Source organism: Neopelma chrysocephalum, unplaced genomic scaffold (assembly GCF_003984885.1).
Source record: "Neopelma chrysocephalum unplaced genomic scaffold, ASM398488v2 Primary Assembly neopelma1_147, whole genome shotgun sequence".
Taxonomy (NCBI): Eukaryota; Metazoa; Chordata; class Aves; order Passeriformes; family Pipridae; genus Neopelma; species Neopelma chrysocephalum.
The window spans coordinates 7,727,908-7,755,873 of NW_020897809.1; the positions used below are offsets into that span (position 1 = coordinate 7,727,908).

General features: G+C 42.9%; 3 protein-coding genes across 4 annotated transcripts; 2 read left to right on the forward strand and 1 right to left on the reverse strand.

Moving 5' to 3' along the window:
• The first annotated feature begins 137 nt into the window (after nt 1-137).
• Nucleotides 138-10,352, forward strand: TMEM43 (transmembrane protein 43). Of its 2 annotated transcripts, none has more exons than XM_027701072.1 (12): nt 138-307; nt 985-1,137; nt 2,106-2,240; nt 2,518-2,612; nt 3,451-3,500; nt 5,155-5,224; nt 5,861-5,931; nt 6,097-6,218; nt 6,832-6,906; nt 6,988-7,089; nt 8,556-8,673; nt 9,642-10,352. In XM_027701072.1, exons 1-12 carry the CDS (start codon nt 296-298, stop codon nt 9,842-9,844), a joined length of 1,206 nt encoding a protein of 401 aa, XP_027556873.1. In that variant the 5' UTR covers nt 138-295; the 3' UTR covers nt 9,845-10,352. The 2 variants fall into 2 exon arrangements, with proteins under 2 accessions (XP_027556873.1, XP_027556874.1); XM_027701073.1 differs by having other exon boundaries at nt 140-307; nt 988-1,137.
• Nucleotides 10,353-11,534: 1,182 nt separating this feature from the next.
• XPC (XPC complex subunit, DNA damage recognition and repair factor) lies at nt 11,535-24,153 on the reverse strand. Its single transcript, XM_027701071.1, has 16 exons — nt 24,000-24,153; nt 23,224-23,425; nt 22,252-22,385; nt 21,337-21,460; nt 20,436-20,520; nt 19,781-19,938; nt 19,456-19,576; nt 19,167-19,256; nt 17,823-18,752; nt 17,204-17,364; nt 16,882-16,963; nt 16,285-16,419; nt 15,614-15,783; nt 15,309-15,402; nt 14,670-14,759; nt 11,535-14,039 (listed from the first exon to the last, which is right to left on the reverse strand). Exons 1-16 carry the CDS (start codon nt 24,085-24,087, stop codon nt 13,827-13,829), a joined length of 2,877 nt encoding a protein of 958 aa, XP_027556872.1. The 5' UTR covers nt 24,088-24,153; the 3' UTR covers nt 11,535-13,826.
• Nucleotides 24,136-27,337, forward strand: LSM3 (LSM3 homolog, U6 small nuclear RNA and mRNA degradation associated). The gene is made up of 4 exons (XM_027701075.1): nt 24,136-24,228; nt 25,215-25,325; nt 26,504-26,599; nt 26,918-27,337. The coding sequence occupies exons 1-4, from the start codon at nt 24,208-24,210 to the stop codon at nt 26,996-26,998; spliced, it is 309 nt and encodes a 102-aa protein (XP_027556876.1). The 5' UTR covers nt 24,136-24,207; the 3' UTR covers nt 26,999-27,337.
• Nucleotides 27,338-27,966: the final 629 nt, after the last annotated feature.

Sequence of the window (27,966 nt, forward strand, 5' to 3'; positions counted from 1 at the left end):
GCCGGCGGCCGCTGACGCACCTCCTGAGGAGGGAGCTGCGGCTCCGCCAGGCCCGGCCCCGCCGCACTACAGCTCCCGCCCGCCCCGCGGGAGGAGGGAGGAAGGCAGGGAGAGAGGGAGGGAGAGAGGGAGGGCTTCCCGGCCACGGCGGGAACTACGCGTCCCGACGTGCGCCGCTGCGGGCGGGGAGCGGCTCGGGGGCGGGAGAGCCCTAAGGCGGAGGAGGGCGCGGCTGTCGGTGCGCGGCTCCTGCGGTCTCTGTGTGGTGGTACCCGGAGGGATCAACAGGCTCAAGATGTCGAGGAACGTAAGTGCTGCTCTCACCGGCCGCCCGGGCCGGCCCGTTCCCCCCGCGAGGTGCCCTGGCTGGGGCCAGAGGCCTGGACAGGTCACAGCCCCCGGGCATCTCCAGAGGAGACGAAGAGAAGCCCCATCCCCTGCTTTGGCTGCGTGCATGTTCTGATCTAAAGCTGCATCTTGGCAATCCCCCACAGCCCGCCTACGCGCAGTGAAACTCCTGGGCTCTCCAGGGCAGCAGCAGCGGTTTTGTTTTAAGCTATCGGGTTTTGTTGCCCTGGATGTAATTATTTTGAAGTATGCGGGCGCTCTGTCGCTGGTGAGGTGAAGTGTAACTTGTTATTTATAGCGATGTTTTAGCTGGTCTGGAATTCAGAACTGTTCTCCAGTTTGTCACGGCCTGAATGCAGGGTGTGGACACCAAACGCAGAACACAGAGACAAACTGGAGAAAGCTTGAACCACTGTGAAAGAAATCGTTTTCTTCCATCAGGCTGGAGTTTTATTTATTGATTGTATTTCTGATTCCAAAAGTGTGATGAGTCATTTAATAAGTGTGGGAAAATTTTGGTCCAAGGCAAGAGGTGCTACTCTGTAGAGCAGTGGTATTACCAAAGCAAACAGACTTGTTTTGAAACGGAATGCTTTCCCCTTCCACACCAATATTGCATTTTTGGTTTATCTCCAACAGTTCTCTGACACTGGCAGCAGAAAAGAGCATGTTAAAATCACAAGTGAGTCCAAACCAGGGTTCCTGGAGAGGCTCAGCGAGACTTCTGGTGGCATGTTGATGGGACTTGTGACATTTCTTTTGGCTTTCTACCTTCTTTTTACCAATGAAGTAAGTGAAATATTCTCCATGTTTGTACACAGCTTTATTACTTCATGCATGAGAAGAAGAGTTTACATTTGGACAACTTGGTACTTATGCTTGGGATATAAGAGAAGAGTGAAATCACAGGACCACAGATAGTATTTCTGTAGAACTGAGTGTAGTAGAGACAGTGGCAGTGTGCAGTGAGACAGAAGATGAGAGACTGATGCAGAAACAGTCTGTGGTATTATTGTAAGGGAGTTGCATGAGCCAGCCACGTTCCAGCCTTGTCTCTTTTCTTGGGATAACAAAAGGCCCTAATTTCTAGTGTTGTTACAATTGTGCTAAAGGAATTCATACCCCATGTTGCAAAACCAGGAGTGTTATTTATTAATTTATTCTCAGTGTTATTTTATATATTGGTTTTAGGTTAAAAAAAAGAATAAGCAGGGAATCCTAGCACCCTGCCATTGCAAACATACAGGCTTTGGCAGTTTTGGAGTGGGGGAGCATAATTTTGTGAATTTTCACCTAAGACTTCCTTTTGTACCTCTGCACGAGGAAAAAGAGCTACTCCCAATTTTGGTGACTTTGCAGAAGAAAGCACACCATGACATCATGGTAAAGCAGGGGAAACTGCTACCAAGAAGTCTTTTGGGTCTATGGAGAAGGGACCATAATTTGCATCATTTTTGCAGTTATTCATGAACGATGAACAAAAGAAGTGAAGAGCTTTGGACCATTGTAGGAATAATTTATGTTTGAGAAACTTAGTCAATATTAATGGTCCTGCTGCGTGGGGAAGAAATACAGCCCCAAACTGTGTCAGACACAGACAGAGTAGAGAAGTACAAGTGTGTTTTGAAAATATGCCTTGAGGCTGAATACACAAGCATTCCTTGTGGTCTTCAGTTTAGTTGTCTTCTAACCTTTTTCACAAAATACTGCTGTGCCATTGATTCTCCACAAGTTGATTTTGGTTTTCTTGATTTCAGGGACGAGCATTAAGGACAGCCAAATCTCTTGATGAGGGACTTTCTCTTGTGGTCCCTCTTGATACCATCCACAGTATCTCACAGCAGAATGAAGGGAGACTGGTGCACTTGTCTGGTGCTCTGAGTACATCTAAGGTAAATGAAATAGTACCTTGAAGATATGAGTATTTTAACCTTGGAGGGAAGGAAAAGTCTTTGCCAAATAAAGTTACGTTTGATATCCAGGAGAGATGTGTAGCTTTTCTCCTCCTCTGTAAGCATTGCCAGCTTTATACTGTATTCAAATGTGTGTAACATAGAGCTAACTGTGTCCAAGGAGGTATGTAAATGGGTTTGATAGTAAAAGCACAGTGTTTGAATTTGTGAGGTACAGCATTTCTACTGACTTATGTTTTCTTTAATTTTTCCACAGCCCTTGTTTGACCCCAGCTATGGGCTCTCCATCCAGGCTGTCAAACTTAAGCGTAACGTGGAAATGTACCAGTGGGTAGAATATGAAGATTCCAAGTAAGTGAAAGTAATCTTTAGAAGTTCTTTATAAAACTGTTGTATTAACAGGATCCCATCACAATTTTTTTTTAACTTCATTCAATCTCTTAATTTCTTTAGTACATTGTATGTGTGCAAATTGAAGTACTTAACCAAGACACGATTTCTTGATTTTTAGAAGACTGCTACCTTAATAATAAAAACCCAACATTAATTTCTAGATTTGAAAGTAAACTGCAAATTTCAGTTTGAGAAATACTTGGGTTAGTTCATCATTGGCAATATTGCAGTCTTTGTACCTTTTCAAGGCAATTAACAAAACTAATGAGATGTTTACTCTGCTCATAGTTGCAAACCAAATAGGGAAAATGTTTCTGCTATTACTAATAATTCCACTGTATGAATGAAAGTTATTAGCTCTTAGGTAGGTCTGACTGCTCAGAATTCATGTTCCAAATGTCTTTCATGTCACAAAAAAAATCAGAGGTTGTGAAGGTTTGAAAAATAATTTCTCAGTTTCAGCTTGCTTGTGGTGCAACATCTGTAAAACATTTGATTTAGGTCAGCTCACTGTCTTTAATACTGGTTGCTCCTCATTGATCTAGTCAGCACCTCCTTGTTGGAAACATGGGAATAAACGGGTTGTGGCTGCTCAGCGTTTGTGTGTAGTTTTCTCCTTATACAGAGAATCTCTGTCTTCAGAGCTCGTAGTTCAGAGAAGAGTTAGGTTACGTGTAAAGATAAGTTTGTGTTGCCAGTGATCTGTCTGTTCATTTCATTTGTAAAGTGTATTCTGCCCTGAGCAGGGGAGTGTGTGCACTGTTTTGGTTCTCATCCCAACCCCTTTTCTCTGCAGGGAATATGAAGAGAATGGTGAGATTAAGAAAGAGACAAAGTATTCATACAGTAAGTTGATCAACGGAAAGTACCTTTTTTTATGCATGTAACTTTGGGCTTTTGTGGGTGTGTATGTTGTTTATTTTTAGTAAAACCTGTACTTTCTTCTTGGGAAAGAAAGGAAAGGAATGTGAAGAAATAAACAAAAGTTCTGATACCTAAACAAACAGCAGAACCTCCTTTCTTGAGCTAACTGAGGTGAAAGGAGATGTGCTTTTAGGAGAAAGTACTGCAGAAAATCTGAGTATTGTCCTGGAACTGCTGAAGGTTCAGAGCAGCATCCAGGGATAGAATGCTCCAGAGACAGGACTCACAAGGACCCCAGTGACAGGAAATGGGCAGAGATGGAAGTTTGTTCAAAGCTACACCTGAGATTACACTTCAGGTGGGGAATAACTGGGCATTTATCAGCTGTGAGCAGCAGAGAATAGACAGGAAAGAACAGTGTAGCTGCTGCCTCCTGTAAGGGAGCCTTTTGAAAACTTGTTTATGTGTTGATACCAGGTAATGAAAACCACCAGCACCTTCTGATGTGCACTGTGGCTTTCGTCAAAGGCTTTTTTGGCAGGAGCAGAACTGAGCGTGATATTCTGATCTGCCCAGGGGCTGGAAAATACTCTGAGTCATCGTATTGCTGGAGATTGGTCTCTGTGCTTCATTTATCTCTGATTATAGCTCATGGATGTGTAACGTGGGCGTGCAGCAGTTTCTGGGTGTGATCACATAAAAATACCCAGCTCAGTGAAGCCTTGGACCCTGTAGCATGGAGGTACATAAGGAGCAAAGCTGGTGGTTGTGAGCTGTGAAAAACAGCCTTATAGGCTGACAGGGAACAAAAAGAAATGCCATTTAAAAAAACAGCTACCCTCTCAAGACTGATGGATTCTGTCCAGTGAATGTCTGTGTATTATTAGCTGTGGTGGGTTAGGCTTGGCTGGCAGCCAAGGACCCACACAGCTTGCCTGCTCTCCTCCTCGGGGATACTGGAGAAGAGACTTGGGAAGAGCAGGAATTAGAGAGCTTGTAGGTTGAAATAAAGATAGGGAGATGGCTTTCCAGTTGCCATTGTGGGCAAAACAGAATTGACTGGGGAAAATTAACTTAAATATTTATTTTAATTGACAATAAATTAATTACTGAATCAGTGTTGGCAAAACACATTTGCTCTCGCCCTTTGCCAGGCTCAAGTTCACTCCAGACTCCTGTCCCTTTGCCCCCTGTCCCGTGTTATCACCACAGGTTACCCTCACTCCCTTTAGTGAGGGCTGGGGTTGGGCTTACAGTCAGTACATGGTGGTTTCTCTCTGCCACTCTTTCCAGCTCTGCTGGTTTCAGCAGAGCTCACAGCCCTTCCTCACAGAACCAGGTTATTCCCAAAGTGTGGATCCAGGAATCAAAGCCTGATCATGGAAGATACCAGCAGCAAAGCTGAGCAAAGTTGAGTTACAATTTTATCCCTAACATTTTTTTTTTCCCTAAATGCCACCATTCCCTAATATGCTAGGAGGATGGATCTAAGTATCAGTACAGACTATCCCATGCATACCTTGATGTAAACAGTATTACTAGAAGTGGGACTTTGAGCTGATTAATTGATTCAGAGGTGTCTTCAGTAACTCAGATCCAAGTGTCTTTTCCTCAACCTTCATATCATTCTGTTTAGATACAGAGTGGAAATCGGAAGTTGTGAACAGCAGAAACTTTGATAAAGAAATCGGACACAAAAACCCAAGGTAATGTTCCACCTGGCTCAGTCCCTCTGGATTCTGTCACTGGATCTGATCACAGATGAAAGCTAAATGTGTAATTTCATAACACAGTGAAGTAGATGGAAACTGTTGTTCTTTTGGTAGTTGGGAGAATGAAGGTGTAAAGAGATTAGAGAGCAGTTCAGAGCTGCCTGGTGGGACCAGAATCAAGCTGTCCATTGGTAATGGCTGGGCATCAGGCTATTATTATATTACCTGTGGACCATGGGGTCTCTGTGCAGGAGAACTTGAATGGGTTCCTTTCTGGCTTTTATTGTCCTTTAGTGCAGTCTATTAGTAATTCTTTCTTTTATTACAAGTAGAGGGTTAGAATAGCAGATGTCCCCTGAGCTTGTCATGCCACTTGCATGCTGCCTTTTCTAAATCAGTGTGCATGAGCTCACAGGCTTGTTTATGGCAATTGCCATATAGAATTTGTTTCTTATATCTCTCATCTGCAGCATTTTAGTTACACTATAATGTGCCATTTTTATTGCTAGGTTTTAGCTTGCTGGCCATTCTCCGGATGTTTGCCATAGTACCTTTTCTGTGCTGTATATTACATACTGCAAAATAAGAGTTTGATTCTGGGACTAATCAAGGACCCTCTCTGTTCCTCAGTGCCATGGCTGTGGAGTCTTTCACTGCTGTTTCTCCTAACGTCCAGGTTGGCAGCTTTGTCCTTTCTAAGGGTAAGGATTGCTGTGTCCTGGCTTTGTGTCTGCTGTTGCATCAGCAGTGGACTTTGGTTCTTTTCACAATAGCTGTTGTGTCAGGTGATAATCAGGAAGCCAGCCAGCAAATTGGCTGTTCCAGGTTAGACACTGGGCCTCAGCGTGATGCTTTATTCTCCTTAGGTCTCGTGGATAAAATTGACAACTTCAAGCGGTTGAGCTTGGCAAACCTTGAGGATCCACATGCTGATGTTACCCGAGGAGGAGATTACTTTTATCACAGTGATAACCCCAGGCGTCCAGAAGTAAGACAAGAAAGATAAACCAAAGTAGTGATTACTCTTAGGTGAAAAAGAAACTGAGGCATGTCCCATTTCTATTTAAAGATATAGAAAATGGAGTGCAGACCATCACACAGGATGACTCCCTTAGTGCAGTCCTTCAGCATGAGTTCTTGTCTTGCAGGAAGCTTCTGATCCCACTTCTTTGTCTTCTATTTTCTTGAGTCTACCATGCTTTTAAATGGAAAGACATGGAATGGTGCTGGGAGGTGGGTTCTACCTCTGCCTTGCTGAAAGCAGTACAGTGAAATGGCTTGTTGTCAGCTTGTGCTGCCTGATCTGCTCTGCCAAAAGATGAAATGAGTAGCAATGAACAAAGCATATAATTGGTATTAATGTGCTCCTGCAGCTAAATCAGAGGAGGCATTGCAATACAGCTTTCGAGCTCTCCTGTTTCGGCTGTCAACTAGCCCTGAAAAAGTACAGCTTGGAAATCATTCTGGATATCCTCTGGCTTGACCTAAACATTCAGAAGAAGTGTTAGTACATAAAGGGTGTTCCCATGCTGAGTTGTCTTTCCTGTGATTCTCCTTTGTGAAACAATCTTTCTTGACTTCCATTCTTTTCTTGTTTGTAGGTGGGAGACCTTCGTGTCTCGTTCTTCTATGCAGGTCTAAGTGGAGATGATCCCCATTTGGGCTATGCTGATAAGGTGAATCTTCAGCTGGTTTTGTATTTTGTAAACTCTGTTCCCAACTCTGTAACCAGTAAATACTTTTCCATTTGTTCCAAGGTGACTGTGATTGCTCGCCAGCGAGGTGATCAGCTGGTTCCATATCACACCAAGTCTGGAGATGTCCTGGAGATCCTGTACCCTGGGGATCTCTCTGTGGAGGTGAGATACCACACTGTACTAGTGAAGGGTTAAATCTGGAGATGGTAGTGCAGAAGCAGCAGAGGAGTAAGCTCTCATTCTCCTTCAGACCTGCTCTAGTGGAGGAGATACTCAATGTAAACATTGGCTTTTCTCCCTCCTTTCTCTAGAACAACATGCTGTAGCCTGTCTTTGCCTTCCAGGTTTCTGCACATTCTGTATGTTGCAGAAAATGCCAAGCTTTGGCAGTAACAGTCCATAATTTGGCTATAATAATTCCTGGAGTTTTTTTTAAATCCTCTTCTGATGCTTTTGAACATCCTTTGCTTTAAAGACTGTTTCTGTGCCTTCTCATTTTGCTTTTATTTGCTCCTTGGTAGTTTCCTGCTTATACATTCAAGCACGTGCTTTTGAAAAGGTGTCATGTAACAATAGTAAAAATCAGGCTTTAATTAAGTAAACCATAGGAGGTATTCTCTCTTCAGCTCCTAATAACAGGACTTCAGGCTTGTTTTAAGTGTTTATTGCAAATGTGGCTGAGAAAGAACCTTCAGGCAGAGCATTATGCTCCAATAAATCCTGCATGCTCCAGCAATTTGGTGATTCATTTACTCCTTTTAGTAGGTTTGTTTCCATTAATGATTGTATCATGCCTTGCTGCAAAAAAACCCCAGATGTCAAGAGTTTACAGGAGCTCCCAAAAGCAGTTAAAAGGGCTTTTGTTTTGACTTGAAATAGTAGCACTAGAATCCCCTCTCTGCTGTGAGCTTTGAATCTTCATTAGAATGAATTCTAGTTTATTGAAAATTAACTCACTACAAATGGATAATTTGTAGAGTACAAGTATGTACAAGTAATCAATCAGTCATACACTGATTTAGTGCTTTATTATGTCCCAGCTGTGTTCATGTGAACCTTTTCTAGAGCCAGAGGGTCACACAGCCCATTTTGAAAAAAATCTTAGAAGTCTTGCAGATAGATGCTTTGCTTTGCTTTACCTGATGAAATGCAGAAATACCTTTTATCTTTTCTTCCCTGTATCCTGCTTGCTCTCTTTCACACACCTTTCCTTCAGCCATCAGTGGATAGTGTTGCCTTTTCTCTCTTCCTCCAAGCACAGTGAAGTCAGATCCTTCTGTCTTTAGTACAGTCACTTATTGGTATCTTGTTTTCCACCATAATGTTGAATGTATCCAACTGCAGCAAAACCTGTGTACTCTCTGCCTGTGGTTAGTGTCAAATGGTGCTTGTTAGGCTCTTAATTCAGGAAAAAATTCAGTTTCCCTCATGCTGCACTGTGCAATCTGTTGCAGTGCACTGCCACACTGCACAAACAAACCCTGTGGAATGAGCTGCAATGTACTTTCCACAAGAGAAATTGTACTCCTAAAATAGTGTTGTCTCTGATTTGCTCATAATATGCTGGAATTAAGAGGATCTGGAAAGAAATCAAGGAACAGGCTTCATGTCATGGTGTTTGCTTTCAGGAGGTATTTCAGAAGGAGCATCAGAGTAACACCGCGAAGACCTGGGCCCTCCGTGCAGCAGGCTGGCTCTCAATGTTTGTAGGCATCAGCCTAATGACCCGAATCTTTTACACATTAGGTAAGATTTTTTACAGAAAGGTAAAATGATCTACAAATAAGATTGTAACCTCTAGAGAGTCTTCTTTTGCTCCCATATGCAGTTAATTAGTTTGGAGACCAGGAGGAATCTGGTTTGAACTCAGATTTGATTTGATTTGATCTGAAAGTACTGTAGGCAACTGCAGGTAAACAGGATCCCAAAACCATCTGGTTGCTTTGTGAACACTAAAAAAATCCCATGCAAATATCTATTGCCAATCTCAGAAGATCCAAACCCAGTGCTTACCAAAATCAGAAGCCAAAGCACATGTTGGGCTGGTTCTTTCAAAAGGTGCTGCAAGACAATGACTTTCTGCACCCACATACAACTGGTCCCCCCCAACAGGTCCTAGTCAGTAGTTGTATAGAAATATGTCTTCATGTCTGGTTATTCTACACTGTTGTAAACAACAGCAAAGAAAGTTTTTGTTTATCCTTTTAACCTATAAAAATGCTGGAATAAAAACAGAAAAGCAGGACGATGCCTCAAACTTGTATAAACTTCAGACATCAAAGATATCATTTGCTTTGTAGCTGGGAACTTTTTTTTCTGATCTATTTATCCATATACATGCTGCTGCAAGATCTATTGTTACCAGAAATTAATTTTCATGCTAACATCTTGTATCAGTTGCCCTAGACTTGTTCCATAGCTGCAAGGCTATTCATCTCCTCTGCCTCTCAAGCCTTGGGTAAGTCTTCAGACTTCATTTTGGATTACCTCCTGTCTGAAGAGATCACGATAGCCTTGCCTTATATATTTAGCTGCTGCTTAATTATCAAATGCCTTGAGGATGCCTGGAATGCCTTATCCAGTGCTCATGATAAATAACTTGAGTCTGTCATTTGATTGCAGTAGTTAGTGTGCAGGTCCTAGGCATGAACAAGACTTTCTTTAAAACTGTCATCCTGTCAACTGCTTTATCCCATATTTAATTCTCTCTGCAGTGGACTGGTTTCCTGTTGTGAGGGATCTGGTTAACATTGGATTGAAAGCATTTGCCTTCTGCGTAGCCACTTCGTTGTCACTCCTGACCATCTCCGTGGGGTGGCTCTTCTACCGCCCCCTCTGGGCTCTGCTCATCGGGCTGCTCGCCGTGGTTCCCATCCTGGTGGCAAGATCTCGTGTTCCACCCAAGAAGCAGCAGTGAGAAGGAGGTGGTCGGATCTTGAGCTGAATCCTGGTTAGAAAACTTCTCAAGTGCATTTCTGTCCTGGTTCTTGCACTGTGCTTCCAGCAAATCACAGCTCAGCAGAGAGCACCAAGAGCTGGGGAGGGGACTTGAATGGGGCTGTTGATACACGTTATCCATGGGACTATAGGATGCTGTTTGTAGGAAGTCAGTGACATCAGCTTTGGGGGAAAAAAGCAGTTTGGAGTGTCTGTGTTGATGATAAGTTAGTGAACAAGCAGCTTTGTGCCTCTTACTGCTTAGTAATTCCCCCAATTTGAGAACTGGCAAGTTCTCACTGACAGGTGTGGGTGTGTTTTGGAGAAGGTGCCAGCTGGATCCTATGGACCATGGTTAGATATCCTTAGGAAATATGTGTGTGTACCTGTCCCTGACAAACCCTCCCTCTGCTGCCTTTTCTACTAGCACAGTCAGGTACACTCCTTTGGCTGATGCATTTGGCAGTGTGTGTGTTTAAAGGGAAAATTGCTTAAACCATGTGCTTCTGGACTGAGGATTTTCAAAGTAACTCGGTGTAATGAGTGGCCAGGTTAGCAGTGCTCTGAGGTCGGGCGAATTTATTAGAAGGCATTGATTTCTCCCAACCTTTTAAAAGTCTCTGAAGTTGTTCTTGATTAAGCATCCAAAATGATAGCCCAGACTATACCATTGCATAAGTATTTCAAAAATTTAACTTCAAATTGCACTTAAAGGGATGCTCTGAGGTCACTAACCTGTAAATATACAACCTGCTGCCTTGAAACGACATTAACTTTTATAATTGAATATATAGTCCTTAAAATATTTGGGGATTTTTGCTGTGTATACCGTTTCTTTTGAATTTCACTTAGTAAGGACAACGAACATACTCCATGAAATTAAATAATGGAAATGTTTTTGCCTGACTAGTTTTCATAGATTTTAGTAGCCTAAATTAAGAGCTTTGTATCATGTTGGAGGAATGCCTTCTTGTAGTGTTGTGATGGCTCATGTTTACATATTTCTGTTGTAACCAGTACTCGAGACTGGAGACACTCTTGTACTGTTTAAAGTCTCTCCACCAGGATGGAGTCTGGCTTCCAGATGGGCCCTCCTGCACTACAGTGTTTTGGGGGTTTCTGTTAAGTATATACAATTCTGTACAAAAATAATGTCTTCATTTATGAAATCTATTTATGACCATCAGAAGAGTGTTCTCTGTACCAAAAGAACTTGACTTGAACCTACATAAAAGCAAATGTTTGCTAGAAATGGTACTGACATAGAAATGAGTTACAAATCATAAATGTTTTGAGAAGTCGTAATTACTTTATTAGTCTTAATTACTTTAATTCTTTTGGTATTTGAATGTTGTTGGTTCAGTCTCATGTCTCGGTTCTGCCGGTAAAAGCAGGAGCAGTGAGTGAAAGGACAGGAAGTGGATGTGGCCTCACACATGCAGCTGGCCCGTGTTAGTGGTACTGCAGCGTCTTCCTGCTGCTCTCCAGCACCAACTTGTGCTCCACCAGTTAGGAATTGCGCTCCACTGGGGAGAGAAATGGGTTGGAATGCTGCTGTTTTGCCCATGATGCAGGACACTAGCCAGCATTACCAAATTAGAGATGAAGATACAATTTTCTACAGAAGTGCTGAGCTTTTGTATATTTAATAAAATACGGTTTTCAAAAAGTTGGTCTGTAGGATTCTTTTTTATTAAATGTAAGTATTGTACATTACATGTCCAGGAATAGTGTCCAGGTACGTGCGGATTAGTTTGTAGCTCCCACATGAACTAGTTTTCTATTGTTGGTTGAGATAAATGCACAGGTGTGTTTTGTTTGTCCTGCAAATACTTCCCCATTTTGGGAAGCAAGTTGCTAATGACAGCACAGCTGCTCTCTGGTTTGTGTACTACTGGTGCCAGCCTGCCATGGTTTTACTCACCGTTACTGACTACTGAAATCAGTCACTTCTTTGCCTCTGCAAGATTATTTGAAAAATATGATGGTTCAACCCGACTGCAACAGCCTATTGTATTTCTAAAGAGACTGGGGGGTTACCTGTCCATTCAGCAGTGTAAAATACTTTTTGTCTTGCATCCCAGTGTGTGCACCAGAATAATACACAATAAATTAAGATTCCTTTCACAGAGGAGAACTTCACATTCCCCAGGCCAGGTGCTCTGGTGAAGCCAAGACTCACTTTCACTGCACGTACACAAACAGTGTTTCTATAGGAACAACTTGAAGCACATTTACTCTTTCATCTTTCCCATGCTTGGACTGGGAGCACCAGCTGTCCACATGGCTGCAAAGCAGGATCCTGCCATCTGAAAATGTTCTTGTCTCTTTTCCAGCTGATTACAAGTAACTCCTGGACTCACAGGTTTGTGTATCCCTGCTGTGTGTCCCAAAGTGAGGCAGCACAGAGTTGCTTTGGTACAGCTGATACCAGCTCCTGATTTAAGCTGATGAACAGCTATCAATACCAGCAGAAGCTGGACATGGGCCCCACACCAAGCACACTCATCTCAGGGTGTATCCTGTGTCCACACTAACTCAGAAGGAAATACACCCTCTGGGCCCACTGCAGTATTACCCGTTCCTGCAAAATACAGACTTCTTGAAGCTTTAGGTACACGTCGGATCTACTCCCCAAGCCTCCAGCTCAGGTTGGTCTTTATATTTTTTTGGAATTTGGTAGCAAAAACTGAACACTCAGAATGAAGACCCTTAACATGAGAACAATTCACAAGCAGCTGGTTCTGGGCTATCCTGGGACCCAGGATATTACAGTGTGTTCTTATCCATGGTCCTTCCAGGGAAACAGCTGCTTACAGAACAGCAAGCTGGCCAGAGGGGAGGTGTAACAGACAACAGATTCTTTTTTTCAATCTTTATTTTGATCTACAAATACAGTACAAAAATAGATTTTTTTTCTGAACATAATTACATGTAAGCCATTTTCTTGCATTTCAATCTTTTCTATGTGACAGTGTCCAGCAATGACTAAACTGTTTTCCTCTCTACTTTAGCAGAGACAGTATCAGTGGAATTTAGATATATAATACTGAAAAAGACAGATCAGTATTTCTACTACAAAGTGCAGGAAAAGCTTGTGTAGATTTTACATTCCTCTCTCAACAGTTTTTTAATGCTATGGTACTGAATAACAAGAACTCCATGGTTTCAGTGAATTTTGTTTCTGACAGTGACATTCAGCCAGTTTTACATGTTTTGCTTCAGAACAGGATCTTGGTAAGAAACAGAAGCAAATATGTATGTATTCAAATTCCTTAAGAGGGCATACTGAATCTTAAGTTTGAAATGAGGACAGGGCTTCTACCTTCCAAAGCACAAGATTTCTGAACATAAAGGAAGACAGTAGACTGAAAAGCCAAATCCAAGTTCCCAAAATGCAAGTATTCTTTACAAAGTAAATTTTGATTCCTCCAATTCCTGATTGGCTATTTCTTTTGACCTTAGAGGAAGTATATTCCCTCCTGTGATTATGAGACAGAAAGGCCAGAACTCTCACCGTGGATTTGGATAAACTATGGATCAAAGCAGGTATCAGCAGTTCTTTGGGCAGCTCTCCACAGACAGTTAAAGAGCAGCTGGATGCTTTAATTCTGAGCAAGCAGGAAAAATGAAAAGGAGTAAAAATGGGAAAAGAGGGTGCTAATGAAAGAATTACTTCTGGAAACTGAATAAGAGCTGAGTGATACAAAAGAGAAGAAAACCCTCCAAGCCGCAAAGTGATCTCAGAAGGTATAACTGCATGTCTGCTGCTCCTAAGCCTAAGGATAAAAGGAAGAATCTAATTACCTGTATCAAAGGAAACTGGATACTGAGTGAGGGTGGTCCCTGACAGCTCAGAAACACAAGTGCCCAGGAAGACTAAGTCCCTAACTGGCAAAGGATACTTTTACTGTGACTAATGTTCTTGCATCTCGAAATAGCGAGGAAAAAGCTTGTTCTAATCACAATTTCTCAAAAGGGAACAACTGTGCTTCTTCACCTTTCCTTTCTCGCTTGCTCTTTCTGGTTTTTTTCTCTTCTTCTTTTTTCTCTAACTGGCGATTTTGGGGCCAAGAAATAGCCACATTCCCCACTGCACTCTCTGAGCTCGGAGCTCCTTCTTCATCAGAAGAGAATCCCGCCCCTTTCTCTGTCTCAGGTGCTGATGGCTCAGTCTAGAAAAAACAGGCATGAAAACGGTAAGTTGTTCTAGGAAACACTCATAACCTCCCCTTTCTATAAGGGCTTGTCATCTGTCACAGTGACACTGAGTGACCTTACAGAAGTTGGTTGTTCCAGTTTGGGGCTATTTCTGGACATCAAACATTCCTTCAACACAACCAAAATGTTTTTAATGATGGATAAATAAAACCAAACCTGCTAGAAAAAGATCAGGCTTTTCACTTTTCTCACTGGGGAGAAGATTAAGAGCTAAAATACCTGACTTCATAACAAAAAAGCATCCCAATCTCATCCCATTAGCTACATGCTTGGCTTGGAGGAATAAATCTAGGAAGGGGGTATGTCAAAATACAATACCAAAAAACAATGCTTTGGGAAACAATAATCTCTTGTTAAACAATAATGAATCTTTGATGGACATGACCACATTGAATTTCTGGTGTAGTTTTTTTGACTAGGTGCTAGTCACATGCTACCAGTGGGAAAGGAGATTTTTGAGCAACTATACTCTGGAAATTCCAGTCTACACTTGGAAACATAACATATTGGAAAGACTGGAAAAACATCTATTGGTAGAAAGATAACATCCTGAAAAAGAAATCACTAATAGAAATGCAGAATACCTTGATGGAGTAGCGTTTCTTCAGTTTCTCTCTGATGAGAAGTCCTTTTGTCAGCAGCTTCCAGTTTCCCAGAGCTCTCTTCTCACGCTTCTGTGGGGGATTGTTATTGAAAAGAAAAAAATTTACTATTATGAGTTTTGATGTATTTGTGCCCACAGAAGACCAAAGTTTGCACATTTTTTTTTTAAACTGCCAACAAAAAAACCCAACACCAATTTAAATGTGTCACAGAAAAAGATTACAGGCAAATAGATTCTTAAATGTAAAATATATTTGTGTCCAATTACCTGCTAAATACACAAATTATGGTCACTTTCTAACGTACACACTGATTGTGCAAATTACACCAGAGCTACCTCCAAAACTTTATTCTTACCTGTGTATTCCTCATTTTTGTTTCCCAGCAGACATGGAAAACTATTCCAGAGTATGCAGATATTGCTACACACTTGTACTGCATCTCACTGCAGTCTGGACAGCAACTCCAGACTGGGGCTCTCAGGGGATGCACCAAGCCCCTCACAGTCACTACGCTCTGTGTTTGTTGCTTACACAGCCCACCCTGTTTGATTGTCCACAGTTTCAATGAAATTCACTTAATAAATGTAACAATAAGGAAGCTGCAAAAATAACTCTCACCTCCTTCTCCTTCTTTTCTATTTCTGCTTGTTCGTTCTCCCAGGCAGCAATGAGAACCTCTTTGTACTCCTCACACACCACGTAGCCATCGGTACTAGGAAGGAGAACACAATCCTCTGTCAGCTACGAGAAGAAAGAAACAGGGCAAAAGCCTGCTGACCCAGCCAACCCAAAAGCTACTGAACACTGACAGAACTGCCTGTCTCAAAAGATCTAAGTGTGTAACTGGTCACATGCACTCTTTAACATGGGGTATACAACTTCTGCAGGACAGCAACATCTGGCAACAAAGCAGCTTCACGTACACTGGGTGCGAGTAGCCGCCATGAAAATCAAATCCAGTGATGGCTTGAACACAGTCAATGTTCAACTTCCGTGCCACTCTGTTCAGGTTTGGAAGTTTCAGCTGCACACAGCCAACGGGTAACATGGATGGCAGGAAGAGATAGACATTTCCGTACTCATTCCGAGGAACCTGTTATTGCAAAATTAAAGACAGATGGTGATATTCCTGCTTTTTGGAGGGAGGTGAAAATCCCTGCTGCAACTCAGGGGCTCTCCCTTCCTTCTGACCTCCTGCATTCCACTCTAGTATTCAATTAATATGCACATGACAAAGCACAAGCCTAGATTTTAGCTGCGTGGTTGTCTCCTAGCTATGTCTTCTGCCCAGGCCTTGTTACTCAGGCTGTAATGCAGAGAATTAGCAAAGCAAATATGGTCTAAGAAAATCAGATCAACAAAATTACAACTCCAGCAGTCTGCACTGCCAGCACTCATTACCTGTACTCAGGAGAGAAAGGTCTCTAAAGTTTTGCCCATTTCCTCCTGAGTGCAGTTATCCGAGAACTCTTAATCCTGAATCCAGATTTACTGACTGATCTCACATCTGAAATATGCAACTTCTGGAAAAATAAAGTCCAGAGTTCCATACAAAACACTTCTTTTAACACCAGCCCTCTGCATTCCCAGCTACCTTTCCATCCACTGCTATAGGAGGCTGATACTCCTCTGTCTGCCAGCGGCCGAACAGCGCCAGGTCCTCTCGGTCCCGGTTTGCCGGCTCTGCGCGGCGCGCCTTCCTCGCCTGGTTGGAAAATCCTTTCACCATCTGCAAATACAGCGACCAAGCCTCTAACGCCACCTGACAACAAGCTGACAGTGATTTCAGATTTTCCTAGGACATCAAAGGAGGAGGTTCTGAGAGAGCAGAAATGCTATTTCCTAGATTCAGTATCCACTGCCTATAAATGATAACCCACGGCACCTTGTATGCAACAGGCAGCCACATCAGCAGTGCACATAAAACACTAGGATGTCTTTGAAGAAGATGAAAAGGGAGCAGTTCTGCCAGATACCCTCAGGGTGGGAAGAAAAGAAAGCTAGGCTTTGGGTAGTATGTAGGAACTACAGGCAGAGGAGGTGGACAGGTTCACAGTGCAGCTACCAAAAGCCATGCAAGCAAGTGAGAAATCTCCATCTGCTGACAGAGAGAAAACAAAAACCAGAAGAGAACTGAGCTTGAGCTTTAAGGGGCAGGTGTATTGCACAGGAGGAAGTCAAACCCTCTAACCTTGTAAGGCACTTCTCCAATCCTCACCACCCGAGCTTTCTTCAGCCAAGTGTCCCTGGAGTGCAGAGTGTGTACACAGTCTCTGAGAAGGCCAGTAAGAAGCAAATATAAGAATATTGAAGTGATCTATAAGAGATCTTTCAAAATGTTAGGAGTAGTAGAAAAGCTGTATTTAAGTGATAGGCAAATGCTGTCTGAGCAGCCAAATGCCTCACCTGTCTATGCAAGTGGCCCAAGACTACTGCTGATACCATCATGCAAATTAGCTCTTCAATTTATTATAAATGTCACAGACACAGGTGACAACACATGCACAACTCACCTGGAGTAGACAGCCTCTCCCCTGCAGTACCCCAGGATAGCAGCTGACTCGGGATAGATCGCCTGGTATTTCAAGAGGTGCCTCTTCAGTGCATAGAGAGGGTGGTTTTTGTACTCTCCAACTGCTGTTGGTAGAGGCTGATCTTGAAGCTTAACTTGAAACTGTAAGAATTATACAAAGGAGAGTGATTTCCCAACTCTATTGCACTACTATGAGTATAGTATGGACCAAAGGAAAAAAACACCAGAAACTTAATCAGATGAGCCAACAAACCAAAGCATTGTTGTTGCCAATAGGTACGAAGATACGTGTACTCAGATCTTCGTATTTCAAAGACTCTGAGCAGGGTAATGTTAAACTGTACAGAAAACACATTGTTATGTTTCCAGCATGAGCTGTGCAGTACTTTTGCTAAGCAAATTTCTCTGAACAGACTCTAATCAATATTATTTTAATCCACCATTGTATATCCCCTTTAAAACATGCTCCATCTCAACATTTCAATCTCAAATACAAACCTCCTTCCTCATGGAAAGATTCCTAACGATTTTTCCCTGCACGAGAATCCAAGGACTGAACTCCTGGCACTAAATGTTCTGAACAACCTGTTGCCATTTACCTCAGTTTCTTCCTTTCTGTCTCTTTCCACATTGGGACTTTCATAGGGCTGCAGTGTCTCTTCCCACCACTCAGGGTCCACACGGATCTTCCTTGTTGCAGTCATCCACACTGGATCATACCTCTGTGTCACATCTCTGACGCTCCCATTGTTGTCAAACCCCACAACGTAGAAAAGGGGCTTTGTGGCATGTGTGAAGCACAGCTGGGGCTGGCCAACGTTGCCATGAACACAGTCTACACAAACCCATTTGTCCTCACGTTCAAGGAAAACCTCCAGCCACTGGTCTGTGCCCGTTGCTTTCCTCACCTCCTGCTGTCCATCATCCTCATCACTAGAAATGATTTTGTTTCTCTTTTTCTGTCCTGGAGGCAAGGCTGGAGCTGTACTTTTTGCTGGCTTAGGCTCAGATCCACACGAATTTTTTGACAGCCTTGATTCTGAAGTCTCAGTTTTAGGGCTTTTTATAGTTGTCATCTTTGCCTTCTGGGAGGCCAGTGAGCTCCTCCGCCTTTTAGAGACAGTTTCAAACTCCTCATCAGAGAGATCACTCTCCTCTGAAACCTCAAAGTCCGAAACACTGCCCTCATCACTTTCACTCTCTTCCTTGTAACACACTTTGGAGGCCACTCGTCTCCGCCGATCATTCTTGGGCCTGACTGGCACATCTTTTTCTGCTAAACTGCTCTCATTACTTGATTCCTTCTGTTCCTGGCTGCCTTTAGCCAGCTTTGACTTGTGAGTGCCTTTGGTCTGAGCACTTTTGGCTTTTTTTGGTTCCTTGATGTCTTCTTCGCTCTCTGAGGATTTCTCATCCTGCTTGGCTTTTTTGCAGGGGCATTTTTTTGCCCCAGCTTTGGGTGTTGTGGCAGAACTCTCCTGTCTCTCAGAGGTGTTGCTGAGAGACAGCCTCTTGGATGAGCTCTTTCCCTGCAAAGAAACAGGCTAGGTCACTTTTATTACCATGGCTAAGAATGTTAAAAAAAAAGACTGAAATCAGCCCAAGGTTCATGCAGACCAAAGGTTGGCAGGCATGGTCAGCTGGCATGTCTTAGGGGCTTGAAAACTTCAGGCAAATGGCTGAAGAGAGGTGTGCTCATGCAGCGTTTGCTAAGTTTTAAAGAAATTTAAAAGCACTGAAGCATGTCTTTGCTGAAACACAAAAATGTGTGGCTTTTTTAAAGGAGAAAACTAAAAATTCAGGGTTTGCATTTTTTTGCACTATAGCTAGAACACTGGTTCATGCAGTAAGTGATTCACTTCAAGTTGCAACAGCCAGAAAGTTTTTTTAATCCTACTGAACCAGTGATCTATTCTTTATTCCACACAAACAGCAGAAACTACCTTTGGTCTTGTCTCCTTGAGAGGAATAGGCTGAAAAGACAGCACGAGGCGACACAGCAGCTGTAATGCTCGCAGAATAATTAAAAATATCTGCAAAACAATTTAAATTTAATTTAATCACAGCACTCCAGATAAAAATACAACAAAATAAAAAGCCACAGAATCACCTACGTGACGAATCTATTTTCTCCAAATCCAACCCTCACAACCACTTTGTGTATGACCTGACATACAGCACTGATCCAGCATCCAAACTCAGCAACCAACCCTGCACTTCCCAGTCTCTTACATGAACCAACTCCTCATCATCCTGTGCAGCATAGATGGCAAAGCGCCTCTCCAAGGTCGACTGAAGGGGCTCTCCTTTTTCAGTGGAAAGCTCATCATTTACAGTGAAGGTTCCAATAAACCTGAAATATGAGACATCTACTTATTGTCTAGTGTTTGTGACTGTATTGTTAAACTTCAGAGTTGACCCTCTCCTGTAAAAAGGACAGACTCTCTCCCGTGTATTTAAAATAAAAAAAAATCACTGAAAATTGGTAACTAGTTACCCCTCTCCCTGAACTCTTGCTCTACATTCTATGACAGCATGATTTCTAGAAAAGTTTTACCATTTCACCAAGTTGGAAAGGTAGAGTAGGTCCACTTTGCCTGCGGGCACTGTGGTGAAGCGGGTGGGGATGACGGACAGACCGATGGCAAGGAGATCTGGCTGACTGCAGATCCTGTTCCGATAGAAACCATTTGCTAACAAACACAGGAGGTGAACCTGAGAGAGAAAAGTTTTTACAGTGAGTTCTCAAGAGACTTTCTTTAGTGGAACTTTTGTCCATGGTAAAGATGAGGAACACTTCACTGCTTCTTCTAACAGAGACAGGCAAAAATGAAACCTCCCAAGCATTCACGGGGTGGAAACAGCACTGTCTTCAGAAGACAGGAAAACCTTGAAGTCCCTGTCAGTGTCTCCTGCTCTACATGACTGGTTTAACCCTGACAGAATGAAAAGATCTCCCTCAATGGAGAGGCATATATGCTACTTGCATATGGTTTGAGTTAGAATTTTACTGATGCAGACACTGATGTTTCCAACTCACAATTTAGGAGGAGTCTAACGATCATTTATCAGGACTACAGCCTTTTTATTTTTTCACTTCTAGCCACGGCCCCATATTATTTGGTCAAAACTAAGTATCTTCTTCATTATGAATCACTTCAGAAATCTTTATGCTCAACTTTTTCTCTGCCAGGGTTCTCTGTGACAAATACCTTATGTGTGTCCTCACGAACCTCCTTGCTGAAACGTTTCATCATTCTCCGAATATACGCTTCAAACTCGGCTTTTCTTTTTTCTCTGCAGAAGATCACAAAAGAGATCGATGCTGTGGGATTTCTGTGGACCTGCCTTTCCAGACTCCTGACCTGGGTCAGTTCACAAAGAGAATCCATCCCAGAGGATCTTCTGGGCACACTTACAGAAAAGTTTAGTTACTGGCTATGTGAATAGGCAAGAAGGATGCATATGACCGTGAACTCCATGCACCTGACTACTGAGAGCTTGGTATATTCAGATGGTCTAAATTCTACCTAACTTCATGTGCCTTCAGTTTCTTGTCAACAGTTTTGGACAGCTCCACACTAAATTTAACTGAATTGTCTGACTTTTAGACTACTGCTGGCATTCCACTCAGATTCCAGGAAAAATGGTTTTCTCATCATCAGGCCTCCAGCCACCACCCATAGTCAGCCTTCCTTGGGTTAACGCTCCCAGATGCCAAGGGCACACCTCAGGTAGTGGCACACAGAAGCTTCCATCTGAGCTGTTGAGACATTTGCAGAAACAAAATGCCAGTCACTCACAGCTCTCCTTGCAGAGATCTACTGCTGTCCCTTGATTTAGAAAATGTATATACTAAAGCACAGTGAAGTTACATGCTTGATTTTCAAGGAAGCTGAGAAGTTTCTATTCCTGCCAATTTCCACTGCAGATTTTTGGTAAAATTGTCAAAGTGTAGACTGTTCTCTGTCCCTTGACCCTGCATCATTCCAACTGAAGCATCTGCACAAAGTGGGGACTTTCACCCAGAACACAGCAAATCAGTGACAGTCAAGACTTAGTACATTTTTAACTTCATCCTTTACCAGCCTTCCACTGCCTTCCTGTTCTTACCTCCTCTCTCTTGTCTTCATCTGCTCTGGGGTTTCAATCTCTATCTCCACAGGTTTGCTTGGCAGCCCCACTGCTGGAAGAACAGTAGCTTCTTCAAACTTATCTGTGGCAGGTTCCTGGAGCTCTGAAAATATAAAATATTAATAAATTATAAGTAAGCATGGAATAGACCCTCAGGGAGGACTGACAATGGGATAAGAACCTACATTTTCCTTCTCAAGTACTCAATCTATTAACTGAACATCCCTAGTAATTACCAGCTCCCAGACCTTCTGTAACAGTGTGTGTGCTCAGTTATTTCAAATAACTGTTGGATGCCAGTCACTTGCACTAGAAGAATCAGCTCAGAACAGTTTAATGCCTAGTGACTGTCACAGGTAAACTCAATCAGGAGAAAGGTGAATGAAGCAGATGTGACTTCAAGGGTACTTGTAAAATACCAAAGAAAAAACCTGACAGCTCTTCACTTTAGAAGGCATAAACGTGTAGCAGCAAAATAAGAAGATTGTGATCATCATGATTCTTAACATAGTTTGTTGATGGTCACGTAATCAAACAGCTCAGTTGGTTTCATCTTCACTCTTCTTTACTGGGAATTCACAGTTTTGAATCTTCAAACTGACTCATCCTTAGCTGCTCAGCATCAGCCAACACAAGCAGCTGAGAAAGTGCTTTGTGCACGGCAGCATGATTTTAATGTAAGCCAAAAGGTCAGTAACTGCGTGGCTCTTTTTCATCTTTGGAACCTTTCTAAAAGCATTGTGAGATATGAGCTTTTAGATACAGATATACAGATGGAACACACTTTAAGTATACAGAGTATAAGCATTTATCTGAATCCAAAAGAGAAATGGTTCAAAAATCAAATTATTAAAAAAATAAATTTTTTAAAATTAATAAACATGCAATTGCTACCTTCCACGTCCTCCCATTCATCTTCACTTTCATCGTCATCATCATCATCGTCAGTATTGTCTTCACCCATCTCTTTTTTAACAGGAGATTCTTTCTTCAACTTCATCTCCTTCTGAGGGGGCTTTGGTGAGTCACTGTTAAAATTATCAAAATAGCTTTAGCACCATGAAATGTAGGTGCTTGTTTATTTAAGAAGAACAGAGACAGAAGACACTAAAAATAGGGAAACAAATGAAGCATGACCTCTGCATCAACAACAACAGATTGAGTATCTGACAATTAAACCACAGAAATCTTCTCTGTAGAGCAAACTATCTCTGCCATAAATAACCATGGGCTCAATGGAGTAACATGTTTCCAGTGCAAACTTAAGTTCTGATTCTGCATGGATGTTTAGGATGGAATCAACCTAAACTTGAGCCATGCCTGAACCTACAGAAGGTCTCATCCTTTAGAACAGCTTGTACAAACCAGTCCTTGGAGAAATGGTTCACTGAATCATTTATTCTTACTGTGTACTGAAATTGGAGCTGTTTCTATTTCCCTACAATAAAGCCCAAGGCTCTGGGTGGCCAGTGAAATGAGACCAATCAGTTTAATTTCTTTTTATTAATATATTTGCTATAGCAATCTACACATGCAGACTGTGCTGATATTATATTTGTATTTTAAAAAACCCACCAGAGAATTATATGTTTAAAGATTTCTGCCTATCATCCAAATCTCAGGACAACATTTATTCATGCTGGATTCCATAAAACATCCCTGGTCCCATGTGAAAACTAAAACAAATGAAATAAAATTTTATATTTAAATTACTGAATTTGGAAAGGCTCACAAATTTCCTTCCCATGCAGCCCATCTTCCTCGGGACTGACTCTACACTGCTCACATCCACATACACAGAACCAAGCCCTAAAGAAATCAGATGAAGAGAAAGCTCCCATAGACTAGAATGATAAGTAAACTTACCTGCACATTTCCTCTTTGTTACAATTCTCTTTATTTCTACCATTCCTTTTAATTTCTTTTGTTTGTGATTTTGCCCCTGTTTGTTTTGAAGGTTTGGAAGTTTTTGCTGAGTTGGAAACTCCATTATCACAACCTTCTTCCTTTTTCCTAGCTGGAGCTTTTGAGTTCTTTTTTGTACTGGGCTTTTCCTCTTCAAAATCATCTGCACAGGAGAGAAGAAGGGAAGATACGTCAAAGGATGAAGTTTCATCTCCATGGCAATCAGAAACAATATCTCCGTGGACCTCATCAGAGGCAGCTACAGAACTGAGCATTCACAATGCTGAGTTTGTGAACAAATAGGTAAGATTTGAACAACGAGAAGGAAAATATTTATAATAACGCAATGCACAAGAGGCACCTAAAGGTTCTTAGAGTCCTACCGATGGGGTCGGCTGAAAACCAAGCATCGTGCTCGCCACTCACAAGAACTTATTACTTTGTGAAGCTGCGAGGTGAGACAAACCCCCCCGGCTCGCTCAGCCTTTGTGAGCGCTCCGGGGGCAGCGTGTGGGGCCCGCGGCACACGCGGGTTTATCTTCCGATTTCTGTGCGCCCCTGGCACTGGTAACACCGCCGATCCCACCGCCGATCCCCACCCACGGCTCCAGCCTGGCGTGACTGCCCTTCCCCTCACGGGGCTGCCCCCGCTGCCCACCCCCGGCCTAGAGCGGCCCCAACCCGCGGCGATGGCGCAGCGCCCGGCCCGGCCCGACACGGCCTCCTACCGCACTCACCCTCCTGCTCTTCCTCCTCCCGCAGCCCCCCGGAGCGTCTCTTTCTGGCAGCCGCGGGCCGGGGCGATGCTTTGCGCTTCCTGCCCATGGCGCTCCCCGCAGGTCCCACCGCGACCCCGGCCCGGCCCCGCGCAGGGGAAGGGTGAAGGGAAGGGGAAGGGGCTGGGCCATAAAGTCTCGCGGGCGGGCGCGGGAGGCGGTTTGAAAGATGGCGGATGAGGTGGATCAGGTGAGCGGCTCCAGCGGCGCGCAGGGAAGGAGCTCCCGGTGCCTCCCGCCTCCCTCCGCGGGCCCCGGGGCGGGAGGGAGAGGCAGCTCTGGGCTGCCCGGCTGGGCTGGGCGCGCCCGAGCCCCTCGCCCGGGCACCCTCCGTGAGGCGCAGCCCCCCGGGGAGCGTTTTCCGTGTGGAATGAAATTCCTGCTCGGGCTCGGAGCTTGTGCCGCCGCCGAGGCGCGGACAAGGCTCCCTTCAGGCCCGTTTGCCTGGGCAGGAAAATGCAGGAAAGCTGCCGAGGGCAGTGCCTCCTCCCTGAGGAGGAAGGAAGGAGGGAGCCAGCTGCGGGATGCGCACGGAGGGGTTCACGGTTTTTTGCTTGTGATCCCCAAAGCGCGCCTTTATCACAAAAAGGGGCCTCAGCCCGCTGTGTTCGGGTTTCAAAGCAGCCTCGGGGCCTGGCCTGGCTGCCCTGCGGCCGAGCAAGGCCTCGGGAGGGGAGGGAGGGTCTGTGGGGCGGTGTATGACCGGGTAGCTGAGGTCACCTGAGCGAGTGATCTGGTCACTGACTGTGCTGGCAGAGAGGTCAGCCTGGGTTTGGGTCTCCTGGCCTGCACCGTGCCGTGGCACAGCTGTGGTGCTGGTTCACGTGTAGGCTCTCTGCTGCAGTGGGGATGATGGTTGCTGGTAAGAAAAACTGTTCCATAGAATCACAGTGTGGTTTGGGTTAGAAGGGGCCTAAAGGTCATCTAGGTCCAACCCCTCTGTGTGTGATGTGTGATTTGCTGCAGAATAAACAAGTCTTTTAACTCCTGTTGCTTAGGCTGGTGAATATCCATAGAGTGGTAAATAGCTGCATTCAGGTTCATCAGGATGTGAAGGGATGATTTGAAATACTTGCATCTATCTTCTTCTCTGTTTGCTGTGTCTCACAAACACTAAGGAATGGAGAAGTTCACAGGCCTCTTCTGTACACGTAACTCTTATGTTTTGTTTTTTAGCAACAAACAACAAATACTGTAGAGGAGCCACTTGATCTCATCAGACTCAGTCTAGATGAGCGAATTTATGTCAAAATGCGGAATGACAGAGAGCTTAGAGGCAGGCTACATGTAAGTAAAACATTCGGAACACTGTCATACTCATTCAGCTAAGGACTGGGCAATCGTTTTTTATGTACAACAGGCTGTTACGCAAGTTTACCTGTAATATTCTAATAATTGTTCAAAAAACTAGTTTGGAATCACAAGTATTTGTATCTCACGGTTGAAAGCGTGGAAAGGGTTAGAGGAAGTAGGTGAAAAATCATCTTAGTAACAGGGTCTGAACACTTTCTCTTACAGAAGTGTGATGTGATCAGTGAAAAAATCTAATTTGTTCAGTACTTTGTCTGCTATTAAGTGCTTCCCTTGAAAGTTAAGAGATGTATTTTGATTTTCTTGTCTCCTGAATGTTACCAAGCAATTCATTTCGCTGTTCTTGGCTTACATTTCTGTGTCTGGGAAATGAGCAATAATGCTACAAGCCTCTTCTTGTGATGTACCCTGAGGTCTCTTCAAGGCAGAACTAATGAGGTTATCACTATCACATGAGTATCTCTTGAGGCACACCCAGTGAGGGTATGATGGGATAAATACTCAGCTGGGTTCTCTGTAAATCTCATTTGTGTAAGTGCTTTCTTCTGAGATATGACTCTTGATAAAACAGATTTTTGCTTTCTTTTAAGTCGGTCGTCCTCTTTGAGTGTTGTGCTTTGCTGGGGAAGAGAACCAGTTGTCTATGTGTTAACTGGGCCTCAACTCCTTTGGAAACACAGAAATGATGAGAGATCCATGAGGCACATGTGTAGTTTCCAACATGCTTTTGTAAGGTTTCTGTAACATGTGTTTATTTTAAGTTTTTGTAGTACTGTATGTGAAACAGTTTTCATATCCTTTAAGTTGTCCCCAGGCAATCAATTCCAGGAGGCTGGACTGGCAGCAGAGAATGTGTAGCTGGTTTAATGTTAATGAAGTGTGTCTGTCTCTGAGTTCTTGTATGTGTTCTCATACAATGCTTCAGAGCTATTTCCTGTAAATGTTTTCCTTTTTTTCCTGCTGCAAAGTACCCATTTGTTTATGTTTGTTTGGAATTATAACTACAGCTGATACTACTTTGTTTTGACATAGTGACGTATTTTGGTCAAAATCAGACTAAACTAATTTTGTTTGAAAGACTTGCTAAAATTCGCATTTTAGTAAGCTCATTTTTGAATTTTGGAAGAAATAATAAAATAACTTCATTCCTACAGGCATATGATCAGCACTTAAATATGATTTTGGGTGATGTGGAAGAAACTGTGACTACAATAGAGATTGATGAGGAAACCTATGAAGAGATTTATAAAGTAAGGACGTAGTGTATTTATCCCCATAGATTCTTTTATTTTAAACTACAGTGTTATATTGCTAAAGTAGTTTATTGCTGACTATTTTTTGAATCAAGCTCTAACAGAAGTTTGGGACAAGTTGTTATGAAAGTACACAGGATATCCAAAGACTTGGTGTTACTTGTATTGATCTCCTCAGCGTGTCAGAACATTGTGTGTTTGTTGGAGTTGTTTCAGGTGTGTTTTTTAGGATTGAATTTGGCCATATGCTTAGCAGATATGTTTTGTGAACATTGCTTTTGTAAATGTAAACTTTTCTTCTTTCTTTTTTCCCAGTCTACCAAAAGGAATATTCCGATGCTCTTTGTCAGAGGGGATGGCGTTGTGCTTGTAGCTCCCCCGCTGAGGGTTGGTTGAAGCAACAAAGGATTTAACCTTCTTGGAAAGTTCCAGACTTTTGGACAGTGGTTTGTGTTTCAATCATGTGTCTCAAAATTCTGTATATGTTTTTTATAAAATGTTTCTGCCTGTTCTTTTGGGAAGGGGAGGGAAGGGGAACCAGTTTGTCTGGCAGAAAGTACATGTAGTCAGTTGAAGCAGTGTAGCCCCAACCTGATTTTCTCAGAATTAATGTAACTGCTGTAAATTGGCTGTTTTGTCACATCAGTGAAAGAATCCTTCATTTTTTTCAATCTTGGTAATAGAACTGTCTTTTATGTTTGTTTGTTTTAAATAAATTTTGGGTTATCTTTCAGATTTGACTTGTCATGTTTTTGTGTTGAGGACATATATTCTTCTATAGAGCTAGTTCTTTATTAAAGTTACACTATGCAGCCTTATTTTCTGAGAAAGTAGTAACTTTAGTGTGTTGTTTTGACTTCTGTCCTTCCTTATACACGAGTCTTGCAGATTGTTTTGGGGGATAACACTGCATAAATCAGTGGTGCAGTAATTTATGGCTTTTCTGCGTTTAAATTCTTGATGCATATCCTTGTAGCAGGGAAATGGAATTTATATAAATCTTCCACTTAAGATATGTAAAAAACATGGGCTTCTTTGCAATCTTTTGAGATGTTTTTATTGTGGCTTTGTTAACAGAGCTATGATTTGCAAGACCATAAATAGAGGCTGAGTTTGTTGCTCCCAGGCTGTTGAGCTGCCTGCTGCATGCATTCATTTCCCACTGTCTGTAGCCTGTTTCAGTTCTTGAGTACATTAAATTCTGCTGGATGCCCAAGGTGCTCGTTAGTTGTCTGCAGTGAAGATACACTAGAACCCTGAGCAAAGCTCTTTTTTAATACCTATTTTTCAGGCCCACCCTGTTTGCAATTTATTCTCCTTCCTGTGTGAAAAAAGGCACTTATGATATAATTATGTTGTAGAGG